Source organism: Somniosus microcephalus, chromosome 7 (genome assembly GCF_052327205.1).
Source record: "Somniosus microcephalus isolate GS21.2 chromosome 7, FLI_Smic_1.0, whole genome shotgun sequence".
NCBI classification, from domain to species: Eukaryota; Metazoa; Chordata; class Chondrichthyes; order Squaliformes; family Somniosidae; genus Somniosus; species Somniosus microcephalus.
The window spans coordinates 190640908-190668476 of NC_140993.1; the positions used below are offsets into that span (position 1 = coordinate 190640908).

The window sequence follows — 27569 nt, forward strand, 5'->3', positions numbered from 1 at the left end:
TACGATTGGTCGACCTCGACGTCACTCAATGCTAATGAGCAGGTAATGAGCGGAATTTTGAACTTTTTTGGATACCGCGGGCGCAATTTTTGTCTCACCGAAACGTAAATACGCTTACGACCGTTCTGGAATCGTAAGCTTTCTTTTGATGTAACACACGTGTAGTTACGCTCTATAACTTTTGATTGTATAGCCGGACAGAGAGACAGAAAGACAGACAGAGAGACATACCGTTTTATATATATAGATATACACAGAGAAGGTGAGATTGTTGTGTGCAGGAGGAAAAATCCCATTAGTCACTCTTGTGTTTCATATATTATTTGCATTATTTCAATGTTACCAATTGAAAAATATTTAAAATATGATTGTGCAGTTTATGCTCTGAATTAAAGGAGCATGACTTACACTGTGCATTGGTGACTTCATTTTTTTAAATTTTCTTTTGAAATATATTGATGTTTGCCCTTTTGTTGATGTAATTTAAGAGAATGATTGTTTGATTGCTTAAAGATTGAAATTAACTCAGTTTGCTGAAGATCGGTAAATTGTGAGGAAGAGGTATTAAATTTAAAGCTTTGTTGATTCACTTATTCCTGTGCTTCATTTCTAAATGTGAATAGCATGCTTGCATTAAATGCTCATAAAGTTTGACAATATTTGAGCTAAGAGATCTAGGCAGTTTACTCTAAAATGGATAAGATATATTTTAGCACATTGTGCATTCTGGGTAGGGGCATCCATCATTATCCCCCATTAAGACGGGGCTGGAGAGAATCTAATCCCACTCTCCATAATCTTCAATGTTTCTCTTTTTTGGTAGCTTGTCCAAAAGTGTTTGGAATCAGCACGGTATCAAGGTGGCCACTAAACTGAAGGCTTATAAGGCAGTTTTACTTACCAATCTCCTGTATGGATGTGAAACATGGGCGCTCTATAGAAAGCACACTCAACCTTTGATGGTAAGGTTTCATCAAAGACACCTTTGCACATTACTTTGTATTAGATAGCAGGACAGGATTACTAATAACAAAGTGCTGGAGTGTGCTGACACCATCAGCATTAAGGCTATGATAATCAATGCTCAGCTCTGTCGGGCTGGACATATTGTTAGGATGGAAAACGTACAGTTGTCAAAGCAACTGCTTTATGGAGAACTTGTGGCTGGCAGAAGAAAGCATGGCGGACAACAAAGATGCTACAAAGACATGTTGAAGATTCACTTGAAGCAATGCAATATGGTCATTGACTCTTGGAAAATTTGGCTAACCACAGACAACAAAAACATGCTAACTGATAGAAGGAGTGGAGGCCTTTGAGTTACAACCTTGTGCCAGTGTGGAGGCAAGACATAAGCAAGGTCAGAGGGATCAACGTAAGAACACCCCAGAGCTTGTGGTAGACCATATCCAGCAAGTATTGACCTACATAGTTATCAACGCACCCATCTACCATGAATTTATGCTCTCTTCTTTGTTGGCATCATGATCCTCGAGTATGAGGAACACAGCACATATGGAAATGCAATTAATGTTTTACTACTAGCCTCTCAGCCTGAATTCCTTTGACCCACTTTTGGTAGTTTGGTAATAATTCAACAGTCCTTAAGACTCAAGCAATAAAGCTGGACACATTGAGGCTTGTCAGGTTTAATGCTCTGTACAATTGATTTTTATTTTAAGCCCATCTGATTTGCTATGCATGTCCTAAATGCTTCATTTTTGTTCTTACTTTTTAGCTAGCATTTTATTTATTAAAGATTATCGACATCCCAGTAAAGCTAGAAAGTTTGTTTGCAATGGATTCATGGTGGCTTACATGCTCAATGCAACACAGTGTAGGACTCAAAAGTTTCTCATTTCGAAGGAGGTCTCTTGCCTTGCCGGTGCTATCTCTTCCCCTGCACCTGTTTTACAGTAGCCTATAAGATCCCGGCACCTAACAATGACAGGCTGTAGCACAGTGGAGGGCACAAACGTTTCTCATTTAGAAGATGGTCTCTTGCTTGGAAGAAAAAATGCTTTGAGGGATTTGAAGTTAACATGAAATCCCATGAGATCCCATGCTAGTGCCCAGCAGCATCTTGGAATTCAATTTCTTGGTCTAAGACTTGGAAGGCAGCTATTAATTCTTTAAGAGCTGAGAGAATATTTTGACACCAACATTTAAGTTAAAGTATAGAGTAGAGTACACCAATAAGTCTCACAGCACTGTTCCAATAGGCTGAGAAGAGCTGTAATACCCATGGGAGATGCAGCTTCATTTAATTTCAAATCACATCATTCTTTTGTGTCAGAGCTGCTGCTACAAAGCCAGCAATGTCACATACAGCAACTGGAAGTACGTTTAGCAATTAAAATGAGAAAGAAACGACACATCTTCTATCTCCATAACCCACAGGACAATAATAAACACAACGTTGAGTGCTTGTCTGGGTGTTAGTGCAGAGGATGTATCAGCATTGTACTTGCCACCCCACATTTGAGCAAGAAACCCTGGTAACCCATGAAATCACCCTGTAATTATTTTCTGGGTTATTTCTTCTGTATATGCACTGAAACATTGTGGATGCACAGAAGAGATAACACACAATGGATAACGAAGCAGCTGAAGAGCGATTTAATTTGTCCACAGGTCAGCACGTTTTTGAGCAAGCAGTGCAAGAGGTGGCTAGAAATGCATACTCGCCACACAGAACATGGACAGGTGGCAACTATGTTGCACATACAGCCCTTAACTGTCAAAGAGAGCAGACTTTCATCCAAACGTCTTGGCTGGATTCAAATGTAGGTCAAAGAAGAGAGAAGACAGTAATATTGTTCATTGTGCCACCCAGAAAACATCCATTAGAATAACTTTAAATATCTCCAACATGGATAACATTGATAAATGAGTTAGTGATGTAAATCTCAATTAATTCTTTCATATTTGTATAATCAAGATAAAAAGATAATTTGATGGTGGTATGGCTGTTTAATTACCTATACATCGACAGCTGAAAGGAGTCGGTATTGAATGAAGCAGTATGCAATGTAGTGAGCGGCTAGAGAATATACAGGCAAATTATAGCCTAACATACAGTAAATATTTCATTTGAATAAAGAACAACCACAAGTTAGTGAGCTGCTGCAACCCATGGAGATGCTCTCTATTCAATGGCCAAACACACAGAGAAAATGATAATATTGAAAGAAGCAGCTGCACAAGGCACTGAGCTGCAGCAGCCTGTATCATAGCAAATAGAAAATAATACTCCTGCCGTCAGCTTGGAACAGGTTCAGGGACAACATAAGCCACTGGAAAGATTTATTAAATTGACCAAAATATGTTCAATTCATCGAGCAGCATGAAAGCAACGATGCAGCGAAAGAAAAGAAAGAATGAGAAATTTAATACATGGCTTCTTACCAGAAAATAAATGAGGGAAGTTCAAAAAATAGCCTAGCTACAGGACTTGAAAGCTATCTGTCACAATCTTATTTTGTCAGCCTTGGGTTAAAAACTGGGAAAGATTTGAACTTGACAGCGACACTGCACATTGGCAATGTGAGGAGATTTTAAGGTGTAATAACAATATGCAGGCAATTTGCTGCTTGAATGGCCCATTATAAAGTAACATGAGTGACACAATACAAATTCATTTTTGAAAGGTTATAGAAAGTCTGTCAAATTTTGTACACTGTAGAACAACATGGATTGTAAGTCAAATTCTGTGAGAGAAATTAAAATAAAAGTTTGGCGGAGTATACAAAATTGAAAAAAGTACAAGTAAATCGCTGTTTCACCTGGAAGGAGTGTTTGGGGGCCTGGACAATGAGAAGGGAGGAGGTAAAATGGCAGGTGTTGCATCTCCTGCGCTTGCACGGGAAGGTGACGTGGGCAGGGGAGGGGGTGTTGGGGGTGATAGAGGAGTGGATCAGGGTGCCACAGAGGGAGAGGTCCATTTGGAATGCTGAAAAGGGAGGGGAAGGAAAAATTTGTTTGGTGGTGGGATCACGCTGGAGGTGGTAGAAATGGCGGAGGATGATCCATTGAATGTGGAAGCTGGTGGGGTGGAGGGTGAGGACAAGGGGAACTCTATCGTGGTTCTGAGAGGGAGGGGAAGGGAAGAGGGCAGAAGTGCAGGAAATGTAACAGACACGGTCGAGAGCCCTCCCAACCATGGTGGAGGGGAATCCTCGGTTGAGGAAACAGGAAGACATATCGGAAGCACTGGTATGGAAGATGGCACCGTCAGAACAGATGCCATGGAGATGGAGAAACTGGGAGAATGGAATAGAGTCCTTACAGGAAACAGGGTCTGAGGAAGTGTAGTCAAGGTAGCTGTGGGAGTCAGTGGGCTTATAGTGGATATTGGTCAATAGACTATCCCCAGAAATGGAGACAGAGAAGTCGAGGAAGGGAAGAGTCGGACGTGGGCTATATGAAGGCAAGGGAAGGGTGGAAATTGGAAGCAAATTTGATGAAATTTTCCAGTTTGGGGCGAGAGCAGGAAACGGCACCGATAGTGTCATTAAGGTACTGGAAAAAAGAGAGGGAGGTGACCTGAATAGGACTGGAACAAAGAATTTCCACATATCCCACAAAAAAGCAGGCATAGCTAGAACCTATACAGGTTCCCATAGCAACAACTTTTATTTGGAGAAGTGAGTGGAGTCAAAGAAGAAGTTGTTCAATGGAGAACAAGTTCAGCCAGGCAGAGGAGGGGGTGGATGGGGACTGGTTGGGCCTCTGTCCATGGTGAAATGGAGACAGTTAGGGCCAGGAAACTGTTAAAGTGATAGAGGGCATTAGAAGAGTCGCGGATGTAGGTAGGAAAAAAAAGGCTGCCTGTTTGTGATCATTAAGGTGAGGCATTTGTTTTTTGGGAATGGGTGATTTTTTCACATTTTGCACCCAGTGTCAGCTCACATGATCACGTGTAGCACAGGTTAGATGCGGAGTAAAGCTCCTTCTATACCCCAGCCTCAGAAATGATTGCACCAGTGTGTATTTTGCCTTCCCCCCCCAGCTAACTAGCCATGAATGAGATGACCAATTTAACAGCAATTTCCGTCACACCACATGCAGTTTTGTACTGTGGAGTTGACCTCACCAGGAACTAAGTTGAAAGTAGTCCATCTCATTTGATATAGAATGCTACAGCCATCAGAAACAGAAGCCTTTCTTTCCATCTTAAAATGAAGAGCTTGTGAAAAGGGACACCACACATGATTAAAAACATGTTCTCAAATACAGAAATTCGGTCCTGTGCCTGAATAATAAACTTCAACCTGTTTTCAGAAATGTACAAATGCAAATATTTTAAATAACAAAGCAGGGTTCCCTTGAGTACAGAAGATTATGGGGTAATCTAATTAATGTGTTTAAGATGATTAAAGGAGTTGATAGGATAGATAGAGTGAAACTATAGCCCCTGGCAGGAGAGTCCAGAACAAGGAGGCATAACCTTAAAATTAGAGCTAGGCCATTCAAGAAGCACTTCTTCACACAAAGGGGAGTGGAAATCTGAAACTATCTCCCCCAAAAAGCTGTTGAGGCTAGATCAATTGAAAATTTCAAAACTGAGATTGATAGATTTTTGTTAGGCAAGTGTATTAAAGGATATGGAACCAAGGCGGGTAGATAGAGCTAAGATACTGATCAGCCATGATCTAATTGAATTGGGCTGAATGGCCTACTCCTATTCCAATGTTCATATGTTGCCATGGCACTTCCGCCAAAGTTATGTCGGTGAGCAGGAAAACACCAGTAGAAATTCACCCCCTTTCAATCTATTAATAAACACAGTCTTGCCTCTGCAGAAAGAGAGGTTGAGCTGTCTAGACATCATTTTGCTAGTTGCTGCTCCCAGCACTGAGCCTTAATAATGGTAAAGGAGGATCAGAAGATCAAAGCTGATAGCCCTATCTCAACTATCATGCTCACTGCTAATAAGGTTTGACAGTGGGAGCCAAGTCTCACAATATTACCCCTCTCCTCTGTCTGCAGCAACAAAATTGGGTGACTTGATTTCTGATTTTCCCTCCTATCTCATGAGAAGTTTTTAGATTTAGCTCAACAGATTCCCATAATAACATAGCCATGATCAGCAATTCATTACTGTAGATTTTTAAATCAGACCTCAACCTGTTTTCAGAAATGTACAAATGCAAATATTTTAAATAACAAAGTTGTTCTGTATGTAATATGTGTGCTACTTTGAACCTATGGACAGGACTGCACTACTTGTAGGGCGTAGTGATACGCAGTACCACTCCTGGCCATAGGGGTATAAATAGTACTGTGGGTACTGATCTCCCCTCAGTTCCCGTCTGTGGGCATGAAGTAAAGACCTACGTGCAGTCCCTACCTCCAACCAGTAAAGACCTGTTTGAGTTATACGTTTAAGTCTTTGTGTTAATTGTTCAATACAATACACATACTTAACATTGGCGACGAGTCGGTTCGAACCCTGCGGCAGTTATTCCACGGCGGCTTCGTCCAAAGACAGGACGTTGAAGAGAGGTTTCAATCCTCAACACCCCACTGAAAACTGAAGGGCAGCAGAAATCCTGACAGCTTCCAGCGACTGGAAGCGACAGGCATTAGGACCCTGAAGCCTCCATAACCTCGTGGGTAAGCCGAGCAGCGTAGGCTGCAAAGACAGGGCCACCGATCGGGAGATAAGGGCGATCGCAATCCCTGATAAGAGCCACGGTGAAACGCGCGAGCGGGTAAGCCAGAGCCCGGGAGGGAGGGAGCGAGCAAGAGCCGCGCGAGCGGGTGAGCCAGAGGCCGGGAGCCGCTTCAAGCGGGAGGCGCTTAGCGGGCCAGCGATTGCACCGGTGATAAGGGCTGAGAACCGCTTCGGGCGGGCGGCGCACCAGCGATCGCACAGGAGATAAGGGCCGCAGTCGGGCTGAAAGTCAGCGACGAGAAGCGCGGGAAAACCGCCATTGAAGTGGGCGGGGAGAGCGAGAAGCACGGGAAAGCCGCCATTTTTCACGGGAAAACCGCTGGGGAAGAAGGCAGAAGCGGGAAACCGCCATCTTAGAAAATTAATAAGAATTTTCAGAAACAAGAAATAAGTGAAGCAATACTTGTGTTGTTTTCGAGAAGAGAAGAAGATGCCTAAACACAGGAATATTAGCACCTTTGATAGTGACCTCGAAGATTGGGCCATATATGTTGAAAGAGTAAAAAATTATTGTAAGGCCAATAAAATTCGTGACCAAGATAAAGCTCTAACATTATTAAATTTAATGGGTGCGAAGACATACGGGCAATTGAAACACCTGTTATCACCAGATGAACCGGCGGATAAGACGTTCGATGAGATTGTTACTGTCCTGAAAGATCATCTAAACCCCACGCCGCTGATGCTAGCGGAACGATTTAAATTTTATGACAGAAGGCAGCTACAGCATGAAAGCAATGCTGAATATTTGCTGGAATTGCGTAAATTAGCGAAATATTGCCAGTTTGGAACGGGACTGACAGATGCACTACGAGACAAATTTGTGTGTGGTTTATTTAAACAGGATACACAAAAGCGACTGCTCGAGGAGAATGAGCTGACGCTTGAGAAGGCGGTCACTATGGCAGCAGCACACGAAGCCGCAGCGAGAGGCACGGCAGTAATGCAGCTACGGTCACCGTAGCTCAGTGCACACAAATTGGGTGTGAGTTCTGGCAAATGTTATCGTTGTGGAAAGACAACGCATGATCAGAACCAGTGTTGGTTTAAAAACCAAGAATGTAGAACTTGTGGTAGGCTTGGACATATAGCTAGAGTATGCAGGTCAGGGAAGAAGACCAGCAACAAGAAGTCACCGCAAGGAAAATACGCAAAGGTACACAAGGTGACCGAACAGGAGTCCGATTCAGACGCTAGCAGTAATGAACTGGCTAGCTTAAACTGTAATGAACTGGCTAGCTTAAGAGTACTCAACGCTGGTAAGGGTGCAGACCTCCAGACAATTTGGGTCACTCTTCAGATAGAAGGAGTCCAAGTAAAACTGGAATTGGACACTGGATCGGCATTGACGGTCATAAATAAGAAAGATTACGGAAAGTTATTCCAACATATTCCCCTACAGGATACGGGGATTATATTGAAAACATACACGGGGCAAAGAGTGTACCCCATCGGGAAAATAGAGGTTGCAGTGGTCCACAAGGGCAAAGACAGTCAAATAATGGACTTATATGTGATATCTGAAGGAGGTCCTCCACTACTAGGACGGGAGTGGATTAGGAAAATGAATATGGACTGGCATTTCCTACAAACAATAACGAGTGAGAACTCGGTGAACAAAATCAACCCAGACTCTGGAACTGATGATGGTAAGACCAACCCGTGTGCAAAAGACAAAGTTTCAGCACAGAATTCCACTGAGATAGAGAATTCTGAGTCTGTCCAGTCTACTGACATGCACATTTCTGAGGGACACCGGGCTCGAACTCAACTCCATTTCAAACTGCAACAGCAATTAGAACAAATGATTCGCCGTTTTGAGCAAGAGATGAATGCGACGAAAGAGTTCTTTGATATAGAGTGGGAACATCTGGAAAGACAACAGAAGCAGCTGCTGGAGCAAATGGAGCAGGAGCACACAAAACGTCTGATGTCAGAGGAGTTAACGGTCAGCCAACTCCTGCATATGCTGAAGGACAGGACTCTGAAATGGGAAAAACTTGAACACGAACTTCAATATTCAAACGAAAGGGGTTCGGAGCTCTCAAAGGTTATTGGAAGAGCTGAGGTGGCAACACAGACTGAGATGACTGCAACAGAGCAGCCCTTGGATGCCAAAAGTACGCTGACTCACGTCAACGTAGAACAACAGACCGCTGAAACAGCTGCTCCGGTAGAGGGATTGAATAGTCCGATCAATCAATCTCCAAAAGAAGTTGAAGTAGTAAAATCTCAAATGAGGTCATTAGTAAACGACTTGCTGAAAGCCCAGAAAAAGCTGGATGAAGAGGTACGCATGAAGAAGTCTCTTCAGGAAAGATGTCTGGACTTGGAACAAAAGCTGGCTAACGCCCAGCTGGGTATGGAGGAAATAGAAGACCCTCTCGCTGGCCTAGATCAGGACGACACCGAATATTACTATGTCCTGTCCTGCCCAACTTGTAACTTCGACTCCCACCATACAGAAATCACGGAGGAGCACCGAAAGTCTACGCAACATCGGGAGAAGGTGGCTCTACTACGGAAAAAGGAGGAAGAGAAGGAGGAACTGCGCATGCAGCTGGCAGCTGACAGTGGAGCCCAGAGAGTCTCCAAGAAGCAGAAAAGGAAAAGTCGAAACAGAAGATGACCCATCTGAACCATTATTACCTCTACCAGATCACACACATGGTCCCTCCGAACGGAGCCAATTCAGTTCGGAAGTTCAAACTGTTAAATCCATGGAAGGACTATTGAATGAGTCACTCCAGCAACGTGAACCGACTACACCACAGAGATTGAATCTGTGAACTGTTTTCCGCAGAGACTGAATCTGTGATCTGTTTTGACATGAAGTTATCTATGTATCTATGTTATTCTGTTATGTAAACCTGAAGTTATATATGTATATATGTTATTACGTTATGTTAAATGGGGAGATGACTGTAAAGCTAAGAAGGGAGGAATGTTGTGTATGTAATATGTGTGCTACTTTGAACCTATGGACAGGACTGCACTACTTGTAGGGCGTAGTGATACGCAGTACCACTCCTGGCCATAGGGGTATAAATAGTACTGTGGGTACTGATCTCCCCTCAGTTCCCGCCTGTGGGCATGAAGTAAAGACCTACGTGCAGTCCCTACCTCCAACCAGTAAAGACCTGTTTGAGTTATACGTTTAAGTCTTTGTGTTAATTGTTCAATACAATACACATACTTAACAAAAGTCTGGGTGTAAAATGGGCATTATCAATTGCAAAATTAAGAGATCCTTAATGTTGGAAGTGCACCCATTTTGAATATCACATGCAATTCCGGTGCTAAATTAAATGGGAGCAGAAAGTTCTGGCCTGAAGCAAGTGGGAGCTTTATTGCAATATTGAGGTTATGATGAAGTTATGATGCTATCACTTTGATATGCATGCAATTTCCTGATGTTTATGCGTGCATTATACTGAGTGATCTAACTGCTTACATAAAATGGGTGCCCAGGCTTGCTAGGAACTTAGCTATATACACAAGTTCATTTAAACAGCCGAGTAAAAGTATTTAGCAAACAATTCACTTTGGCACTGTTTATTTTGCCCTATTTATGTTATTATTCAGGTTTTCAGGAGCCTTAATAGCAAATGTGCTGCTTCCTTTTTTTCCAACAGCTCAAATACTGCCTTAACCTTCCCTGGCACTTTTCCAGTTTACTTGCGGACTTAGTTATTGCTCGCTTCCAGCCTGTGGCAGGCCGTAGTATTTTCCCTTGCTCGCTCCTGGTCTGGCCTCCCCACCCACTACCTCCCAGCCCTAAGTATCTCCAATTTCTCCATTTGCTCACACTTGACTCCATGTACCTCCCTGCTCATTCATTTCCGTTCCTGGCCTTTTTACTCCTTCTTTCTGTCAGTCCAGGCTCCCCTTTAGTCTCTCCTGGTCTGAAAAGAAACATGGAGGCCAGGCCTTGTACTGGGATGCATTGGGTGGGGGTGTCTAGGGCTAGGACATGCCCACAAATGTAATAAAAGGCACATGCCTGGCCTCTCACTCCCAGAAGGATATACAATCTTTTCTATGCTATCAGAGAATTGAAGCTCCAAGCAGATCTGTAGGTCTCCCAGGTGAGAGAAAAAGGAGAGATTGAGAGACATGTAGAAGCAAAAAGAAATGCTTGAGGCATACAGAGTAGAACATATACAGTGAGAGACAGCGCGTGAGAAGATTAATGGGGGCAGATATAGACAACAGGAAAGAAAGACATAAAAGTGATGCAAGAGAATGGGAGGCATAAAATGGGAGGAGGTGGTGGAAAGAGATAGGCTAACAGAAAGAGTGAGAAAGAGTGAGAAGAATAAAAAAGAAACAAAGAAGCAGAGATATAAATGAGAGTGCGTGAGAAACAAATGGAAAGATAGCTGGAAAAATACTAGAGTGTAAAACTAATAAAACAAGTTAGAAGAATACAATTTTTTTCTTTGTTCTTAGAAATGTCACAGAAAATCAACTAACCTATTTTTTAAAAAGCTGCAAAGAACTTTGACTGTTAAGTAATTCATGGTTTTTGCTAAACCAAATTCTAATGCATGAACAATAAAATAAAGAACTTGCAGGAGAGAAACCAATGTGGAGCAGCAACAAAAATAAATCAATCACAATTGGACGTTCATCATGCAGATGTTCAATTCAATTTGTTTACTCCAGACCAGTGAAGTAAGAATAATACAGATAAAATCACCTGAAGGCAATTTAGAGTCTGGCCAGGGAACCTGACTTGAAAACAGAACTAACAGCTACTTGGCCACTCTTAAAACTCCTGTAGCCTACAAATGGAATGGCATCTCTGGTCTCAGTAATGGACGGAAATGTAGAAAGGAAACAGATAAGTGCAAAGTCTCACTCACCGGGAGTGCTTATCAGGAGTTCAGGCATGCACTCCTCACAATTTTCCATCCATTTATTTAAATGGACTAAAAATCATAGTGTGGAGTGTCTGATATGTGGTCCCAACCAGTGAGGCTCCACACCAATGCGCAATCTTACAACATTACCCCTATGGTGACAATGGGAGAGCAAAGAATGCATCACTTTTAATCAAAATAAAGTCGCTAAAACATTTAAAACACTCCTTGCAGAAGGTAAAAATAAAAGGGGCGATACAGAATTCTAGTAGCTTGTCACAGTTAGTTCACATTCTATTGCATTGTTAACGAGCTGTAGATTTTACTGTTACTAATAGCATAGATGCATTTAAGGGGAAGCTACATGAGGGAGAAATGAATAAAAGTAGATGTTGATAGGGTGAGATGAAGTAAAGTGGGAGGATGCTTGTGTGGAACATAAACACCTGCATAGACTTGTTGGGCTGAATGGCCTGTTTCTGTACTGTAACATTCTATGTAATAAACTAGAGATTCCATTTTTATCTTGCTGTACTAAATTATTCCTCCTATCTGGAGTTAATCATTGGACAATCACCTCAAACACATCTGTCCTGTTGGAGGTACTGTACACTGCAAAAAAAAAAGAACTGAAATCTATAGTAGTTTTTTGCATATCTGTGACAGGTTGTGTAGAAAAAGCAGTCATTTTTCCTTGGATGTTCTGATCACTGACATTAAGTTTTTGTTGTTAGAATCTCACAGGGTCTGGTTTGTAAAGATCGTAGGGTACAAATTCTACAGCGCCATTGTGCAACTGAAGTGTGGCAAGGTGGAACTTCCACTTGCCAATTTGACCTGGCTGTGATCCCTTCCCAAATTCCAAGGAAGGCTCATTTAAATAATAGGGGTGGCAGCCACACCTGTAGCAGTGTAACAGGGGCATTCAAGGACTGAAATGGTAAGGAACCATAATACTCTTCTGAGTGCTGCCCTGTGACCTTGGCACTTTTTCCAATGACAATCAATCCGTCTGGGATTGACTGCTGTTTGTAAGATTCGAAATTTTCAGCAATAATCACGCAAGAAAACAGGATAAAATAAGACAGTTTATTGACCAAAGTAAGCTTGCACAGAAAGACCTTTGATAAAAGGGCAGACAAAATGGCCGCCGGGCCTCGTGATCAGTTTTCTGGACCGTTTGATTTCTGTTACTGCAAGCCAAACAGGCTTGTGGATTGAAGACAGTAAGCCCGCGAAAGCCAGTATCTGGGAACCGAAACTCAGGGAAACAGCATACATATTCAATGGATTCTAAGTACAGGATGGGGCCCATCAAGATATGGGCGGACAATGCAAAAACACTTATACCCATTTATCGTACAAAGGAGAAACCATTTAACAGCCATCAAGGAAAATCTCCGGACCGATCAATATGCGAACCGAGTCGCGGTGACAATGTAAAAGACATTAAAAGACATTATCGGCCAGGAAGGCCAGTTAAGTTATCACCGGCTCCCGTTACAAGACAAAGCGCCCCTGCAGAGATTTCTGCCCGCCAAAATTAATACAAAGACAGGACTATGATTTGGCGGGAGATAAGACTGTCCCAAAAGGGTATAACTATGGATTGAAAGTCCATCAAAAGTTACGGAGTTATCGACGGAACGAACAGACGAACGAAGGACGGACGGTGACGGTTACACAGATCCAGGATCGGCGCCTCTTCTACCTCGGTAGCTTTGGAATCGATGAAGACGCTTCGTCTTTTTAAAGACGCTTCGGACGGACAATTTTGGTGAAAAGACAACGTGGTCGGTGTTCAGCCAGACAAGGCTCGGTGACGACGGGAAGACGGCGAGGGTGGCCCGGGTACTGTTGTCGGGAGATCATCGATGACCCAGGCCGAAGGAGAAGACACCCTCAGGAAAACCGACGATCCAGGCCGGAGAGAAAGGACATTCCGGGCCTGACACTTCCGTGTCTCAACATCCCATCGGGTGTTGGTCTGTTCCATGAACAAAAATCGACAACAGACCTAGGGGATCTTCAACCTTGACGAGCGCTCATCGAGGCTGTGTCTACCCCGCCGCCCCGAGAGAGAGAGAATATCGACTGCGCCAGAAGTTTCCAAATCCACGTGACGATGGAAAGCGGTGCCAAAAGGCTGCGAACCCCCTTTTCGCGATTTTGAGAGTGGTGAGCATGATCCCAAGTTCCTCAGGTCGAAACTTAGTTTAGGTATAGGGGAGGGAGTTAAGGGTAATCGTAATGTGTTTTCCCTTTTACGATGTGCCATGTGTTCCCCATTTCCATAGAGTCAAGTTCATAAATTTGTGCATGATTGTAGTTACTTTAATCTGTGCCTATGACATGTATTTTGTAATGCTTCAAACTGTTTAAAAATAAAAGCATCCATTTCGTGCTATTCAACCTGGTCTATTGAGTCCTTTCTCTGCACTACAGTTCTCGGCATCTAAGTCCAAGGTCTAGAACCGTAGGGGGAGTGGGTCGAACCACTCAAGGGTAATTATTGCACAAAACCTGGCAGGAGACCAGAACGAGCAAGAGAAACCCCCTACATGTTACAATGTCAGGAACTACTTTCGGCCTAGTACAGAACCAAACAGTTCTTCTCAGTAGATGTAGGTCCCACTGGTCCAATCAGAAGCACATCTGTCGGGATTGCTGGGTTAGGTCAGGAGCTCCTTCAGACCCGGCCTCAAACCAGTGCCAGATCATGGGGGGTGGCAGGGGAAGGGGCAAACAGAAGAAGCCCCGCATTACCCCTATGCCTTTCAGGAGGGGTGGAACCACGGCAGAGCTGGGGTTCTTACCTCTTTTTTGCCCCTTCCCTCCAAAAAGAATTGCTCAATTTCTCCTCATGTGCCTTGAAAAAACTGCTTTATTTATAAATAGAGATGCATAATTGATGATGTGATAACTTCACTTTTGTTTGTTTTCCTCAGAGTTTCAATTAAAAAGGACAAAATAATATATTGTACAAACCTCCACTGTAGGGAATATGCACTTGCCTGTGGTGCTGTCAACAGGGAGGGCTGGCACCATTTTCTGTGGCCAACCTCTCATCCTCAATTAAATAGGGTCCCTGCACAGGAAGTCTGGACAGGAGCACAGTTGGCTGGGGCTCTGAAATCTGGCCAGGGAACAACGGTTAAAGTGCTGTTGCTTGCCGTTAAAGGGGAAGGTAACTTTTGGTGTACAAAAGTAAAATCTTTACTGCCAAAAGAAATAAATGTGTAGAGAAATGTGATGAAAAATTAGGTTTTAACTCGCCCCCCACCCCCCTCGCCAACCTACCTCCCGACCGCCTCTTGCCCATCGGGGTGGGGGAGGGTGGGAGGGGTGGTGGGGCAGTGGTGGTGGTGAATATCAAGGCCAATGGTTCTGAAGAACTCAGGGTGGATAAGTCACCGGGCCCTGATAACATGCACCCTAGGCTGTTTAAGGAAATCAGAGTGGAGATAGTAGATGCTTGTGGCACAATTATTCGATGCTCCTTAGATATGCAAATTGTGCCCTAGGACTAGAGAGTAGCCAATGTAATACTTTGGTTCAAGAAGGGACAGAAGGATAAGGCAGGTAGTTACAGATCAGGTAGTCGAATGTTAGTTACGGACAAACTCTTAAAATCCATCATTCAAGATATAATTAGTGAGCATTTAGAAATCTATGGGTTAATCCAGAATGGAATTCTCTAAGTCAAGTTGTGTTAGACAAATTTGGAAGTTTCTGAAGTAGTTACCGATTGGATAGAAAAAGAAAATACAGTGGATACATACATTATATATATATATGGTTTTCAGAGGGCATTTGATAAGCTGTGTCACAAGAGTGTTGTTAGAAAAGTTCAAGCATATGGTCTAAGAGGAAATGTAGCAGCATGGCTAGAAGGTTGATTGACGGACAGGAAACAAAGAAATAGGATAAATGGGTGTTGCTTAGATTGGAAGAGAGATGGAAGTGATGTACTCCAGGCGTAGTACTGGGTCCACTTTTGTTCTCAGTATATCTGGATGATTTGGACTTGAAAATAGGAGACAAAAATTTCAAAATTTATGGATGGCACAAAAGGAGGGTGTTCAGCAAACTGTAAGGGGGTGTCCTGGACTTATTACATGCAGATAGCACCCTCTAGTGGTAGTTTGTGTATAGCAGTGTTATTGTATAGCAGGGTGTTATTTGACCTTCTTCCTGTTTGCTCCGGAAGTAGTATTCCAGGAAGTACCTGCTGAGTTGTGAAGAAAACTCACATGAGGCAGTCATTCTGAATCCTGTTCCATCCTTCTTATACGCTAGGCAAGACGCAATGTCTGTGAGTATCCATGTTTAGTAACATGATAACAACCTTGTCAGTGTAGTATTTTGACAATACTTTGTCTATAAGAAGTCCAAAGATGTGCAGGTTAGGTTGATTTGGCTATGATAAATTGACCCTTAGTGTTAGGGGATTAAATACATGGGGTTACGGGGATAGGGTGGGATATGTGTCGGTGCAGGCTCGATGGGCCGAAATGGCCTCTATCTGCACTGTAGATTCTGCGATTAGCTGTTAGCTACTGAGGTTTAGCTTCAGTGCTATTTAGTTATACAATTAGTCTATTCTGTTGTCATAAACATGTTTATATCTTAAGTAACATCTAATGTATAGTACTCAGCTCTATGTACAAAACATACTTTGTCTTTGTTTACAGTTTCACAAATTTTATTCAAGTAAAGCTTCAAAACTGCACCCTGTTTCTCGAGGAGTTATTTGAATGAGTGTTTAGCTGACTGGATAACTGGATAAGAGTACGTCTAGCGAGACCAGTACAGGGGGACTGTAACAGACTTCGGGAAGACAAAGCTAGCTTAGTAGAATGGACAAACGGGTACAATTGAACACATTTTGGGAGAAATTTCGGGGCGCTAACTTTTAAAAGTTGAAAAACTTAGCGCCAGGCACTAATGTTTCTCAACTTTAAAAAAATTCGGTTTTGCACTCCAGGAAGGAAGTGGAGCGCTACATCAAGCACTTCACTTCCTTCCTGGAGCGCAACAGGCAGCAGGCGGGTGGTAGGTGTGCAGCGCTGCACAATGGGCCATACAGCTCTTCCACGTTGGAAGGCTCCTTCGCTCTCTTAAAGGGAAGGACTATCGCTGCAGGCTCTGCAAGGGGAAAACTTAACTGGTCCCTGATGGCAGCCGCAATCCAGCCCGATCAGCCTGATATGCTGCAGCAGAGTGCTGGGCTGATTGAGATCTGGGGAAAAAAGGAAAAAAACCCAGAAAACGAGCATTTGATTATTTTTTTGCCTACCTTGGCCACCTCGCCTTTAAGTATCGCCCCTGAAGCGCCCGGCCTCCCGAACAATGCCTCCAGCAGCTACCGATGTTGTCGCCGGCGATGCTGCAGGGGGCGAAACCGAAGTTCGGGCCCGGGGCGATGACGTCACGATCTCCAGGTGAAGGAGATCGGGATGTAATGCCATACTGCCGCCACAAACCTCCCACCGAATTTAGCAGGAGGCGATATTCTCGCCGCGCCCCCGGGCGGTAAGTGGTTAGCGCTCTATTATCGCCCCCCGGAGGCGATAATGGGAGGTGCAAAGGTACCCAATTTCTCCCCCAAGGAATGGTAGTGTACACTAATGCAAAGACATTGAAGGTTATGGATGAACAGAAAGATGTAGAGGTTCAAATACATAATTCTCTGAAAGTGCGAGTGAAGGTAGATAAGTCCATTTTAAAAAAAGGCCAAGAGTATTTTTAGTTTTATAAATAGGGTCATTGAATGCAAGGGTAAGAAGCAATAAAAAATTTGGAGCACTGTGCACAGTTTTGGGCACCCCATGACAAGAAAGAAAGAAAGAAAGAAAGAGACAGACAGAGAGACTTGAATTTATAAAGCACCTTTCACAACCTCAGGATGTCCCAACGCGCTTTACAGCCAATTAAATACTTTTGACATGTCTTCACTGTTGTAATATATAAGGATATATGAGGATGTTTCTATCGTCAGACACCACCTGAACATGAGTTAAATGGAAGCCATTTCAGTTCATGTAGGCCATAGGATTAATGTGAGAAGCTCTGGTGCCCACATAGGTGCCATCTATGATGCTCTGGACCCTTGGGTAGTCCATCATACAGTCAAGGTTCAGTGGTCTTTTGAATTAATGGTTCTTTTCTACAGGGAAAATGATGAAGCTATTAACTCTTGCAAACATTGCATTTGTATCTTACTTGATACATGAGTGCAATGCAGACTAGCTGGTTTGACAGGTGTGATTTGAGAGTAGGATAAAAGCATCACCTTCACTCCTTTGAGAAGAGCCATCCCTTTTCAAGAAGTAGCATGCAGGTTGGATGCAGTAATAGAATAACTGTCATCCTCCCTTGTGAAGAAGAGGTGGTGAAGATAGGTGTCCTCTGACATCTCTAAATAGCTGCAGCCAGGTCTGTAAACACAAGTCCTAAGGTCATAACGGATGTGGACATAATGCTGTAGGTGTCAAGGCACCTGCATTTGTTGTCCCTGGATGAACTTTTCACCATATCTAGATCACGCACTACTATTAGACCCCTGAAGGAGTTCCTAGCCCCACCCACTTTATTTGCCAAATTTTATAAATATTGCAGACAAGTATTGTCAAATATATTGCATTGCCAAGCAACAATACTGTAGGAAAGTATTACTAAAAAAAATACAAAATATCACAATCTCTAGCAACAAAAACTAATGCAGGGAACAAAATGTGACCAAATATCAATGCTAAATAAAAAAATCCAGAAGCGTACAATCAGGTTTTGTAACAGTAACTTTACATTAGGAATCTAACTTCAGAAGACCAGAACAATTAATATCACGCACCTACAGCACAGCCAAGGTTCAATACATTTTTGCCATAAAATATGATACTGCATCTTGACTGCACAGGCCGACTGGGTCAATTTTACAGCTGCCTCTCACTACTAGGGAGGCACTAAACTGGTAAAAGGACCTCACAATTTTGACTCCATGCCGTCTGCTGCAGCATGAATAAGCTGCACCCTTCTGAAGGCAGCAAAAATGTTGGGAGTTGAAGTTCCGTGCAAGTTTTGCCAATCATCTGCTGTAACTTTGTCAGAAGATCCATGAAAACCCAGGAGAAATGTCATAAGCACCGTTTGCGCCATTTCTCCGGGGTTTACGTGGACCTTCCGCTGAAGTTACATCCGACGATAGGAAGCACCCCCATGGAAATTCTACCCCGCTCTTTTCAGAGAAGGCTACTCTTCGGTACTCCCAAGTACTGACCTGGCCTGAAAAATCCCTTAATCTATCATCCATTCGTCATTGCTTTGGTCTTGGTTTTGCATTCTTCCTGCATTTAGATAGTGTGGGCATTAACACATTGTAGAAAAAGCAAGTACTTTGTTGCTGTGAGTGACTACTTGTTATTACTTACAGGCCAGTGTCTTCCGAGTCTGAGAGTTGTTAATGCAAAATTGTGGTACTCGTGCAGCAAATTACACTATATGGACTAAGTGCAGCAATTTACAGGATTTGTTACAGCAGTGTGCACCACACCAAATCACTTGTCTTATCTAAAAGTAATCAAAAATATATTTTATGATTATAGTGGTTAACTGCTTCAGTTTCAGTGAATTTTTGGACAACCTCAAACTCCAACCGTTCGATGCTGAACAGAAAATCTAATCTTCAGCTGTGGCTGCTAAACTAAGTTGCTTTCTTCAGCTATCAATCATAATGTAATTATCTGGGTGATAATTATGTTAGAAGCAAACATGCATAACAGATTAGCAATTAGTAGAAAACTATCTTGCTAATTGACTACATCTTGACTCAGTGGGTCATCAAATGGAATTGAATAATTTCAAAAATTTCAGAAAACAATATTTAGTATTTAAATAATAAAATCCAGTAAATAAACACAATTCATGGAGTACAGTCTCACTTTGAATTGCAATCATTGACTGAGCTAATTGTGCCTAAATTAATTTAGAAACCCTTTGTGCCAGTTTGGCTCTATTAGTTGCACTTGTGCTGCAGGATCTAAAGATTTGCAGGGTTCAAATTCCACATTAACAGTTGAGTGCATAATCTAGATAGACTCTCCAATGCCATCCTCCAGATTAAATTTTAAATTAAGGTGCTGTTAAAGTGGTATTTGGCCAGACATTGTTTGAGAAAGAGCTGAGAGTTCTCCCAGCATTCTGGTCAACCTTCCTCCCTCAACCAACACCACCAAAACACCTGTACTGGGCATTACCTCTTATGGTATCTTGCAGAATGGCTTCCACATTCTCGACATAGCTGCAGGCACTGCATTATGATCATTAATTCGGTGTGGAGTGCTTTGATGCACGAAAAGGTGTTTATCTAAATGCAACTATTAATTCTTCTAATTTGGTAAATTGTCAGGACCATTTTAATAAAACAACTTAGAGATAGCTAGATAGTGCTGCAATTTGTGAATTTATACATTAGTTTCTGACCTCAATTGAACAGTTTCTGAGAGATGATGGGGAAATGAGACGCTTCACCAGAGAACAGGACAAACAATTCAAGTATTAGTCAAAACATCCCATTTAGCAACTATTTCACAAGCAACACTGGGAGAGGCATAAGAGAAAGAAACTGGAATGCTTTATGTGAGCTGCAATGGTAACGTGGCTGTAATTACTTACCAAACTGAGTTGAAACCTGTGCAGTTAAAAAGATTTAGGTAGCACAACGCTGTGACATGATGATACTTATTATATCCTGAGGCTCTGCATCGCTTGTAGTTGTTCTAGTGGGGTGAAACAATGTCCTCCAATATCTATCTACTTGGTTGATAGGCCTCAGTGGAGGTTATCCAGCCAAATCAAAGTGAGGGACAGCTACTCTTTTCTGTGATTTTGCACCTAATTAATGCCATTACTATTATAAATATAGTGCAAAAATTGTAGTATTACTGGAATGACCATAGCACTGTGGGGGATATGCAGCATGAAGCAAAATTACTTTATAAAAATGAGAAAAACGTAAGTACAAGCTATAAAAGGTGTACAGTCCGTCGTCCAACTGATGTGGATTGAAGTTCAAAATAAAAGTGGTTCCTATACCAAAAATGTCACTTACTTTAGTTTGAAGATAACTGTTTTAGAAAGTGATTAATATTTCATATCAAGTTGTATTTCTAAGTTGTTGTAATGCAATGCTTATTTCAGCCAATTAACAACAACTTGCATTCATGTAGCTTGTTTAACAGAGAATAACGTCCCAAGATGCTTCAGAGACATGAGAGAAAATGGGTGTCGATCCGAAAATAGGAAGGTGACCAAAAGCTTGGACAAAGAGGTGGGTTTCAAGGACGGTCTTAAAAGGAGAATAAAACACACAGCAGATCTGTCAGAGCCTTAAGAGAGGAAATATGGTTTAATAATTTGGTGTAGACCTGGCGTAAAGGCTCTACACCCAAAAAAACCTGGGGGGAGAAATTGGGTGGAGCCGCAAACGGGGCGCCAAGCTCGCCTGGGCGCCAGATTTTGCGCTGCAATCGGAGCAGCAGCGATCGCCGGAAATTCAGCTTGAGCACCCCAAGAGGGACACGGGGCAAGGCTCGAGGCGCTCCATGTCCCTCTTAGGGCGCTGAAACTGAATATCGCAGCGCAACGTGCCGCAGCACCACACGCTGCGGCACGGCACGCTGTGGTACTGCAGGCCTTCCTCCCATTCTTAAGGGGGAGGGGCCTGCACCAGTGCGATGAGCGATCGCAAGTGCCGGCAAAAGAGCCCGGCACTGAGGAGAAGTGCCGGGCTCTCGGAAAACAGCCGGCAATGCCGCGGGGGGAGAACAGGAGGCCGGGGACGGAGGTGCTAGCAGGCGGCCGCTGAAAAAAATGGCCGTCCCGCACCTCCACCTTAATTTGCGCCACTGCCGCCACAGGTAGGCCCCGTGAACCGGGCGCGATTAGCGAGCCGCGCTACAGAGGCGGTCGCTGCCAAATATCGCGATCGGGGCGGTAGCAGGGCGCTGCGCACACCGATGACGTCATCGGTGGCGGCGCAGCGCAACAGGCTAACACCGCCATTAGCGCCCCAGCTAAATATCACGGGAGGCGTGGCCAGTGGCGCTAAAGCCACTGAGTGCCCTCTTTAGGCGCTAACTGGTGGCGCAGCCCACAAATTTCTCCCCCCATGTCTTTTCTCTCTGCAGCTGCTAACAAAACTGCTGTATATTTCCAGTATTTCCCACATTAATTTTACTTTTTAAGAGGCCAAGGGGGCGATTTCGCCAATGGGCCCACGTTGGAGACGGGACTGCTGCTTGTCGGGTCGATGTCCCGTCTCCATCGATTTGTGGCCAACCCACGCTATTTTCCCTTGATTGACCTTGTTAAGCCCACCCAGTGGGCTTAGCAGGCCAATTAAGGGAAAGCCGGTTACAGAGAGCGTCAGCTTATGACATTTCATCTGTCAAAAATTTTTGACAGCTGAATTGTCATCGTTTGACAGCTCTGTGAAGTTGTCAAACACTGACATTCTCTGTAGTTTGATGAGTTCTTGAATTCAAGACTCATCAAACCTCTTTCTTTAGCAGAAATTAGATGGTTGTTGCATTGGAGAATGCAGCAGCCATCTGTCATCTCTGCTGCGGAGGTGCGAGACTCTCCGCATACCCAAATCTTGAAGCCTGCAGGAAGAAACAAAGGTAAGTAAATTTTTTGTAACACTTTCCACTTACCTCACCTACTTACCTCTCCACACTTGCACCCATCACTTACCTTCACAGCGCACTTTTGCACCCCTCCAACCCACTACTTGCCTCCGTGACCCCGGCAGGGTTTGGAGCCTTCGGGAAGCCTGCACTTGTGTGGGTAAAATGGGGATAATTCTCTTATCTGCCTGTTAACTACCTGTTAACAGGCAGTTAAGTGGCTGTAATCCATTTCCCGCCTCCAAGGAGACGGGACCCAGGGTTGGCTACCCGCCTCCTGGCAAGATGGCACAGAGGTGGGTTGGTGGCGGGTTGGGCACCCGCCCCCAGATTCTGCCACTTTCCTGGCAGTCCCGCCTCCATAGCTGCCTCCCCAGGGCTGGCAAGATTGCGCCCCTAGTTGCAGACTAAAGTCTTATGCCATGATTGAAAATACATGATTAAATCAAAACTCCTGTCAGCTAGTTTGAAACAGAAGATCAAAAGTGATATCCAGATGTTATTATTTTTGTGAAAAACAAGAAACAACAAACACTGTGGATATACCTTCAGATGACAGCCAGTACTATATGAACACAATATTGCAGTGATAATTAATGTACTTGTAGCACTCAGATTGAATTTCTGTTTATTTAATAGGGCAAGAGCGTGAACCACAAAAGCTTGTTCAGCTTGCAGTTGTGCATCATTTTCCAAAAAAATGATTCTAATCCTTAATGAAATACACATGGCTTTGTTGTTCCTTTTCGATTCTCCTTTTCCTCATATTGCAATGAAGTGATCTTTTCAGCTTTCCCAAGCAAACCAGATTGTGTGACCACGAGGCCTACCATCTGAGGCACTTGCACTGGTGCATAGATTGCCTGTAAGTAGGTGATTATTTCACCATCACTTAGAATGTTTTTTTCACTGTGTGTAAATTTAAAGGAGCATTCTTTTACTGAGCTGTCAATTGCTTATAATGACAGCTCAGCAAAATAATTTCTCTTTAGCTTTCCACACAGAGGAATATAAACCCACCACCAATGTCAGACCTGATGCAAATGCCACCAATTTTAACTCTGGATGAGAGTCAGGTGGGCAGGGACCGAGACGGGCGGCAAAACATCCTAACCTCGGCAATGTGAAGCCCAGGTGATTTTAACTACCCGGCCTCATCTGCATAGCTTCAGTCAATCTCTTGCCTAAAACTGATGGGAGGCAACAGGTGGCTGGTGGGCAGAAGCATAATATCGGCATAAGGTTGCTGTCACGGACTGAAGGTACAGTCCTCAGCACGCAGATAAGTTTCAGGGAGGGGGGGTAGGCTGAGCCTCATGAAGGGTTGGGGGGAGGGGGGAAGCCCGTGGCAGTACAAGCCTAAACATTTCTTGTGGGACCTGGCAGTCCTGTTCCTTCAGGCCCTACAAAGAAACTCAAAAAATAGCAAAAAAGACTTAGCTTTTTGGGCCTCTTCTGACTGCGACATCTCTTCACATTGGACAACTTGGAAAAGCCACAATGGCCATCCCGCGCAGGCCTCCGGCAGTCGGGCCCCACAGGGCAGCTTAAAATTGGAACATGTGGGATCAGTGTGGGATGTCGGTTGGTAAGTCCCATAGGCGATTTTAACGCCCCGCCCACCCGCTAGTTTCTGCTGGGTGGGTAGGGTTCAAATTTCATCTTCCGATTTTAAGCCATGTCTCCTGGTGCAAGGCACCATGCTATAATGCACTCTCCTGAATATGATTTCACAGTGCCAGATACCCTCTGGTACCTCACCCGAGGCCATTCTTCATGCTTCAACCTAGAAAGTGAGTGGTAGCAGGCTATTTGCTTGCATGGGCATCACAGGTAACCCATATCCTGTTCTTACCCAATTTCCACAAACCCCAACAAGGATCATTAGATTCCAGCGATAAACAGAAGTAATGGCTGATTTTCTCTTCCCCTACCCAGAGCTGCTGATTGCAGTTATAGCACCCTTACTGTGTGGTAGCCTGAAATCTCTTACCTCAGCATGGACGTTCCTGGTCTGTATGGCTCAACTATTCGTTGCCGTCAACACATGAGCCTTGGTGGAGCTGATAGTATATCTTTAACAGCAATAAAGTACATTATTTTGAAGAATGAAAAATAATTACCTAATGAATGTCAAAGATATGATGTAGTCATCGTTAACGGAGATAGTCCAGTCACACTCTTTGCCATGTGGATATGGATGTGGGTAACTTGGCGAAAGAATAAACCCTGAAGAACTTGTCAGGTTGCCGCCACATGGTGCTGAAAAATAAGATCAATCTTCACTTGTACTAAAGTGATGAAAATTTCAACACAAAGTCACAACTGACATTCAAATTGCATTGTGATAAACATGGGCTTATTTTGAATTTCACAATGCAAACAGACTTTATTCTGATGCAAATCTTTCAATCTTTTGTTCCTTCTCCATTCCATTTTCTGAGGTACTTTTTTCTTTGCAGTGAACTTTGAAGGTAAGGATCAGAGTCTTTGCAAGGGCACTTTTTAAAATAGAACATGTGCTGCAACCTATGCATCACATGATACTCCAGGAAAGGGTGGAGTATTGCAGGGTTATCAGATAAACTTAAAAATTGCTTGCATCTGTTCCAAAAAGGGACATTATGTGTACTTAAAAAAGAAAGTTCTCTCAGCCTACTAATTCTTTTATGCCTGTGATGCACCATTTGAGGAGGTTTCTACTCTGATACATATACAGAATCCCAGTGCAATGAAGATTATTATCCCTCAGTTATTTCTGGGACTAATTGGATAGCTCTTTCAAAGAGCTGGCACAGGCACGATGGGCCGAATGGCCTCCTTCTGTGCTGTATCATTCTATCATTGTACGGTAGCAAGAGAAAGCTGCAAGAAAATGTAAAATCATATGAAAAGTACATTTATAAAAGCATACAATTTGAACTTGAAAATTTTATTATTCATGTACATTACTAGTTGCTAAAAGCATGCAGTGCTAGCTAGTGACAAATCAAGCAGAGTTAATTGCACTGCCAAAGCAAGTAATATACAGTAGGTGATAATTAGAATTCCTATGACAAAAAGAGACAAAGCAAAGCCTCAGTGAACAAGTGGAACCATATTACCATCTCTGTATTGCTAATATTTTGCTGCAGTGAAATGGCATAGAAACTGAAAATAAAACAATAAATCTTGACATGAACATATTTGAGCTTTAAGATATGTAATCTATCTGCAGTGCACTTTACGTTGCATCTGAAACCACTTGTCTTGCTAATGCGATGGAAATAAAGGTTTCAATGTTTGACAGCACATTAACAGAAACTTTACATGAACATTGGCTAAAACACACAAGTGCCTACCCTTGTATGTTGTTAGTTGATATGATTGGACTAGGATGAGGGTGAGTGTGAGGGGTGGCTAGTGAGATGGGGAAGTGATAATGTAGATAGAGAGGGATGAGTGGAGGTGCAAGGTAAGTTGGTGTGAGTAAGGATGTGCAGGAGTAGGGTAGGGAAGGCAGAGTGATGGGGTTGTGATGAGTGGCACAGCAGGATGGGGTTGAGTGTGGCTTTACAGTAACGTTTCCTGATCTACTGAGGTCATTGAAAGGTTTGCGCCACTGCAGTCTGGCCCTCCTGACAACATCCCTGCTTGTGTCCTCCTGTGCAATGTGCAACCAGGCTGTGTTGATCTCCTGGGGAGAGTCAGGGGAAAGCCTGGGTGCAGACGTGCACCTCTGTGCAGTGCTTGTCAGTGTTTGCAGCACCTCAATGCTGTAAAACACTGACAGCACAACTGTCAAAATCAATGTGGCCGTAGTCCCTTTAAGGAAACCTGCTAATGACACGTCATCAAGTGACGCCATCAGACCCGCTTCCTTCAATTGGCCGGCAAATGCGCTGGGCGGGCTTAACAAGCCCCATCAACGTAAAATCATTCTGCAGAGCGGGCTGGAGTCAGCAGCGGGCTCAGTCCCTACCACCGACGTCGGCCACCACAGACCCGCCAAGGTAGGGGAAATCGCAGCCTTGATTTCAGGCCCTTTTTGTTGCACTCCCTCCAGAGCTATATCAGAAGTGTCCCAGAAGGGATGTCGATTTTTGGTCCCCCAAATATTATTTTGTTGCGAAGACGGACGAATCCCATGAGGCTAAAAAAAAATCCAGTTGCTGTAAATAAGTACAAATCTGAGGTCAATCAGAATTTAATTGGTGTTAGTGAGGGAAGTTTGCAGATTGGAAGATGTTTGTAAACTTTCAATTTCTGGTCAGCATGAAAGGGTTTCCGCCAATCTTCCACCAATGTTACAGTAGGTGATTGGGAGAAGCCCAACAGAAATTACTGCTGTACATCTTAGAAGAATTGTGGGAAACAAAGAATTGAATTCATCTACCCTTCTTATTTTCTGTGGACACTGTTATTTCAAAGCAGGGAGAAGATACAAATGCCATGGAACAGAATACATTATGGGCTAAAACTTTGTTTGCCCCAAAAACGTGCACGGGAATCATGATGCGGGATCAATCCACGCCCGTTCAAAGTAATGCAGACAGCACACAAACTTTGTGCTGTCTGCTAATTAGAATGATTATGGTATGCAGCTCAGCACTAAACGTGCTGCTGAGTGACTGCACGCTCAGCAGGGGGTCCAAGTTTTTGTGAGGCTAGCACCAATTAAAGCTAGCCTGCACTTCTTAAAGGGGAGGTGCATTATGGCTGCAGCAGGAGATTCAGCTGGCTGGGGAACAGTTCAATGGCACGAAGGGGGAAAGAGCGTGCACCAAGTTTCTCGGATGCAGCACTGGAGGCGTTGGTGCAGGAGGTGATCAAGAGGAGTGAAGTCCTGTATCCACAGGGGGCCAGGAGGCCCTCCAGGCAAATGCGGAAAAGGCAATGGGAGCAGATAGCTATCGTGTTCAATGCCAGCAGTGTAGCCCCGAGGACTTGGATGCAGTGCTGCATGAAGTTCAATGACCTCACATGCGTGGTCAAGGTCAGTGAATTCATCTTCAAAGCCATATCCTTACAACTGAACCACACTGCTCAATTCACCACACCCCCTTCACTCACCTACCAACAATCTCTTTCAATCACGAATCAGACCATACATGTTTATCTTCACCTCACCCTCACACACTTAGCACTGCTACAAGCCTCACACCCACATCTCACAGCTTGCAGACATTGCCAGCTATTCAACCATGATAGGCACATCCCAAACACATTGCACCACATTCACAGACACACTTCCATTCTCTTGCAGGGCAAAGTGACTCATAGGAGACTGGTCAAGAAGGTAAGAGCCCATGGGATCCAGGGTGCCTTGGCACGTTGGATCCTAAACTGGCTGAGTGG

At 43.6% G+C, this 27569-nt stretch overlaps 1 protein-coding gene across 1 annotated transcript in view; it reads right to left on the reverse strand.

Moving 5' to 3' along the window:
* Window positions 1–27569, reverse strand: part of csmd3b (CUB and Sushi multiple domains 3b) — a 1929854-nt gene that overhangs the window by 393919 nt on the left and 1508366 nt on the right. The window contains exon 26 of the mRNA XM_085993978.1: window positions 24356–24494. Within this exon, the coding sequence (XP_085850104.1) occupies window positions 24356–24494 (139 nt within the window). The remainder of the gene's footprint in view (window positions 1–24355; window positions 24495–27569) is intronic.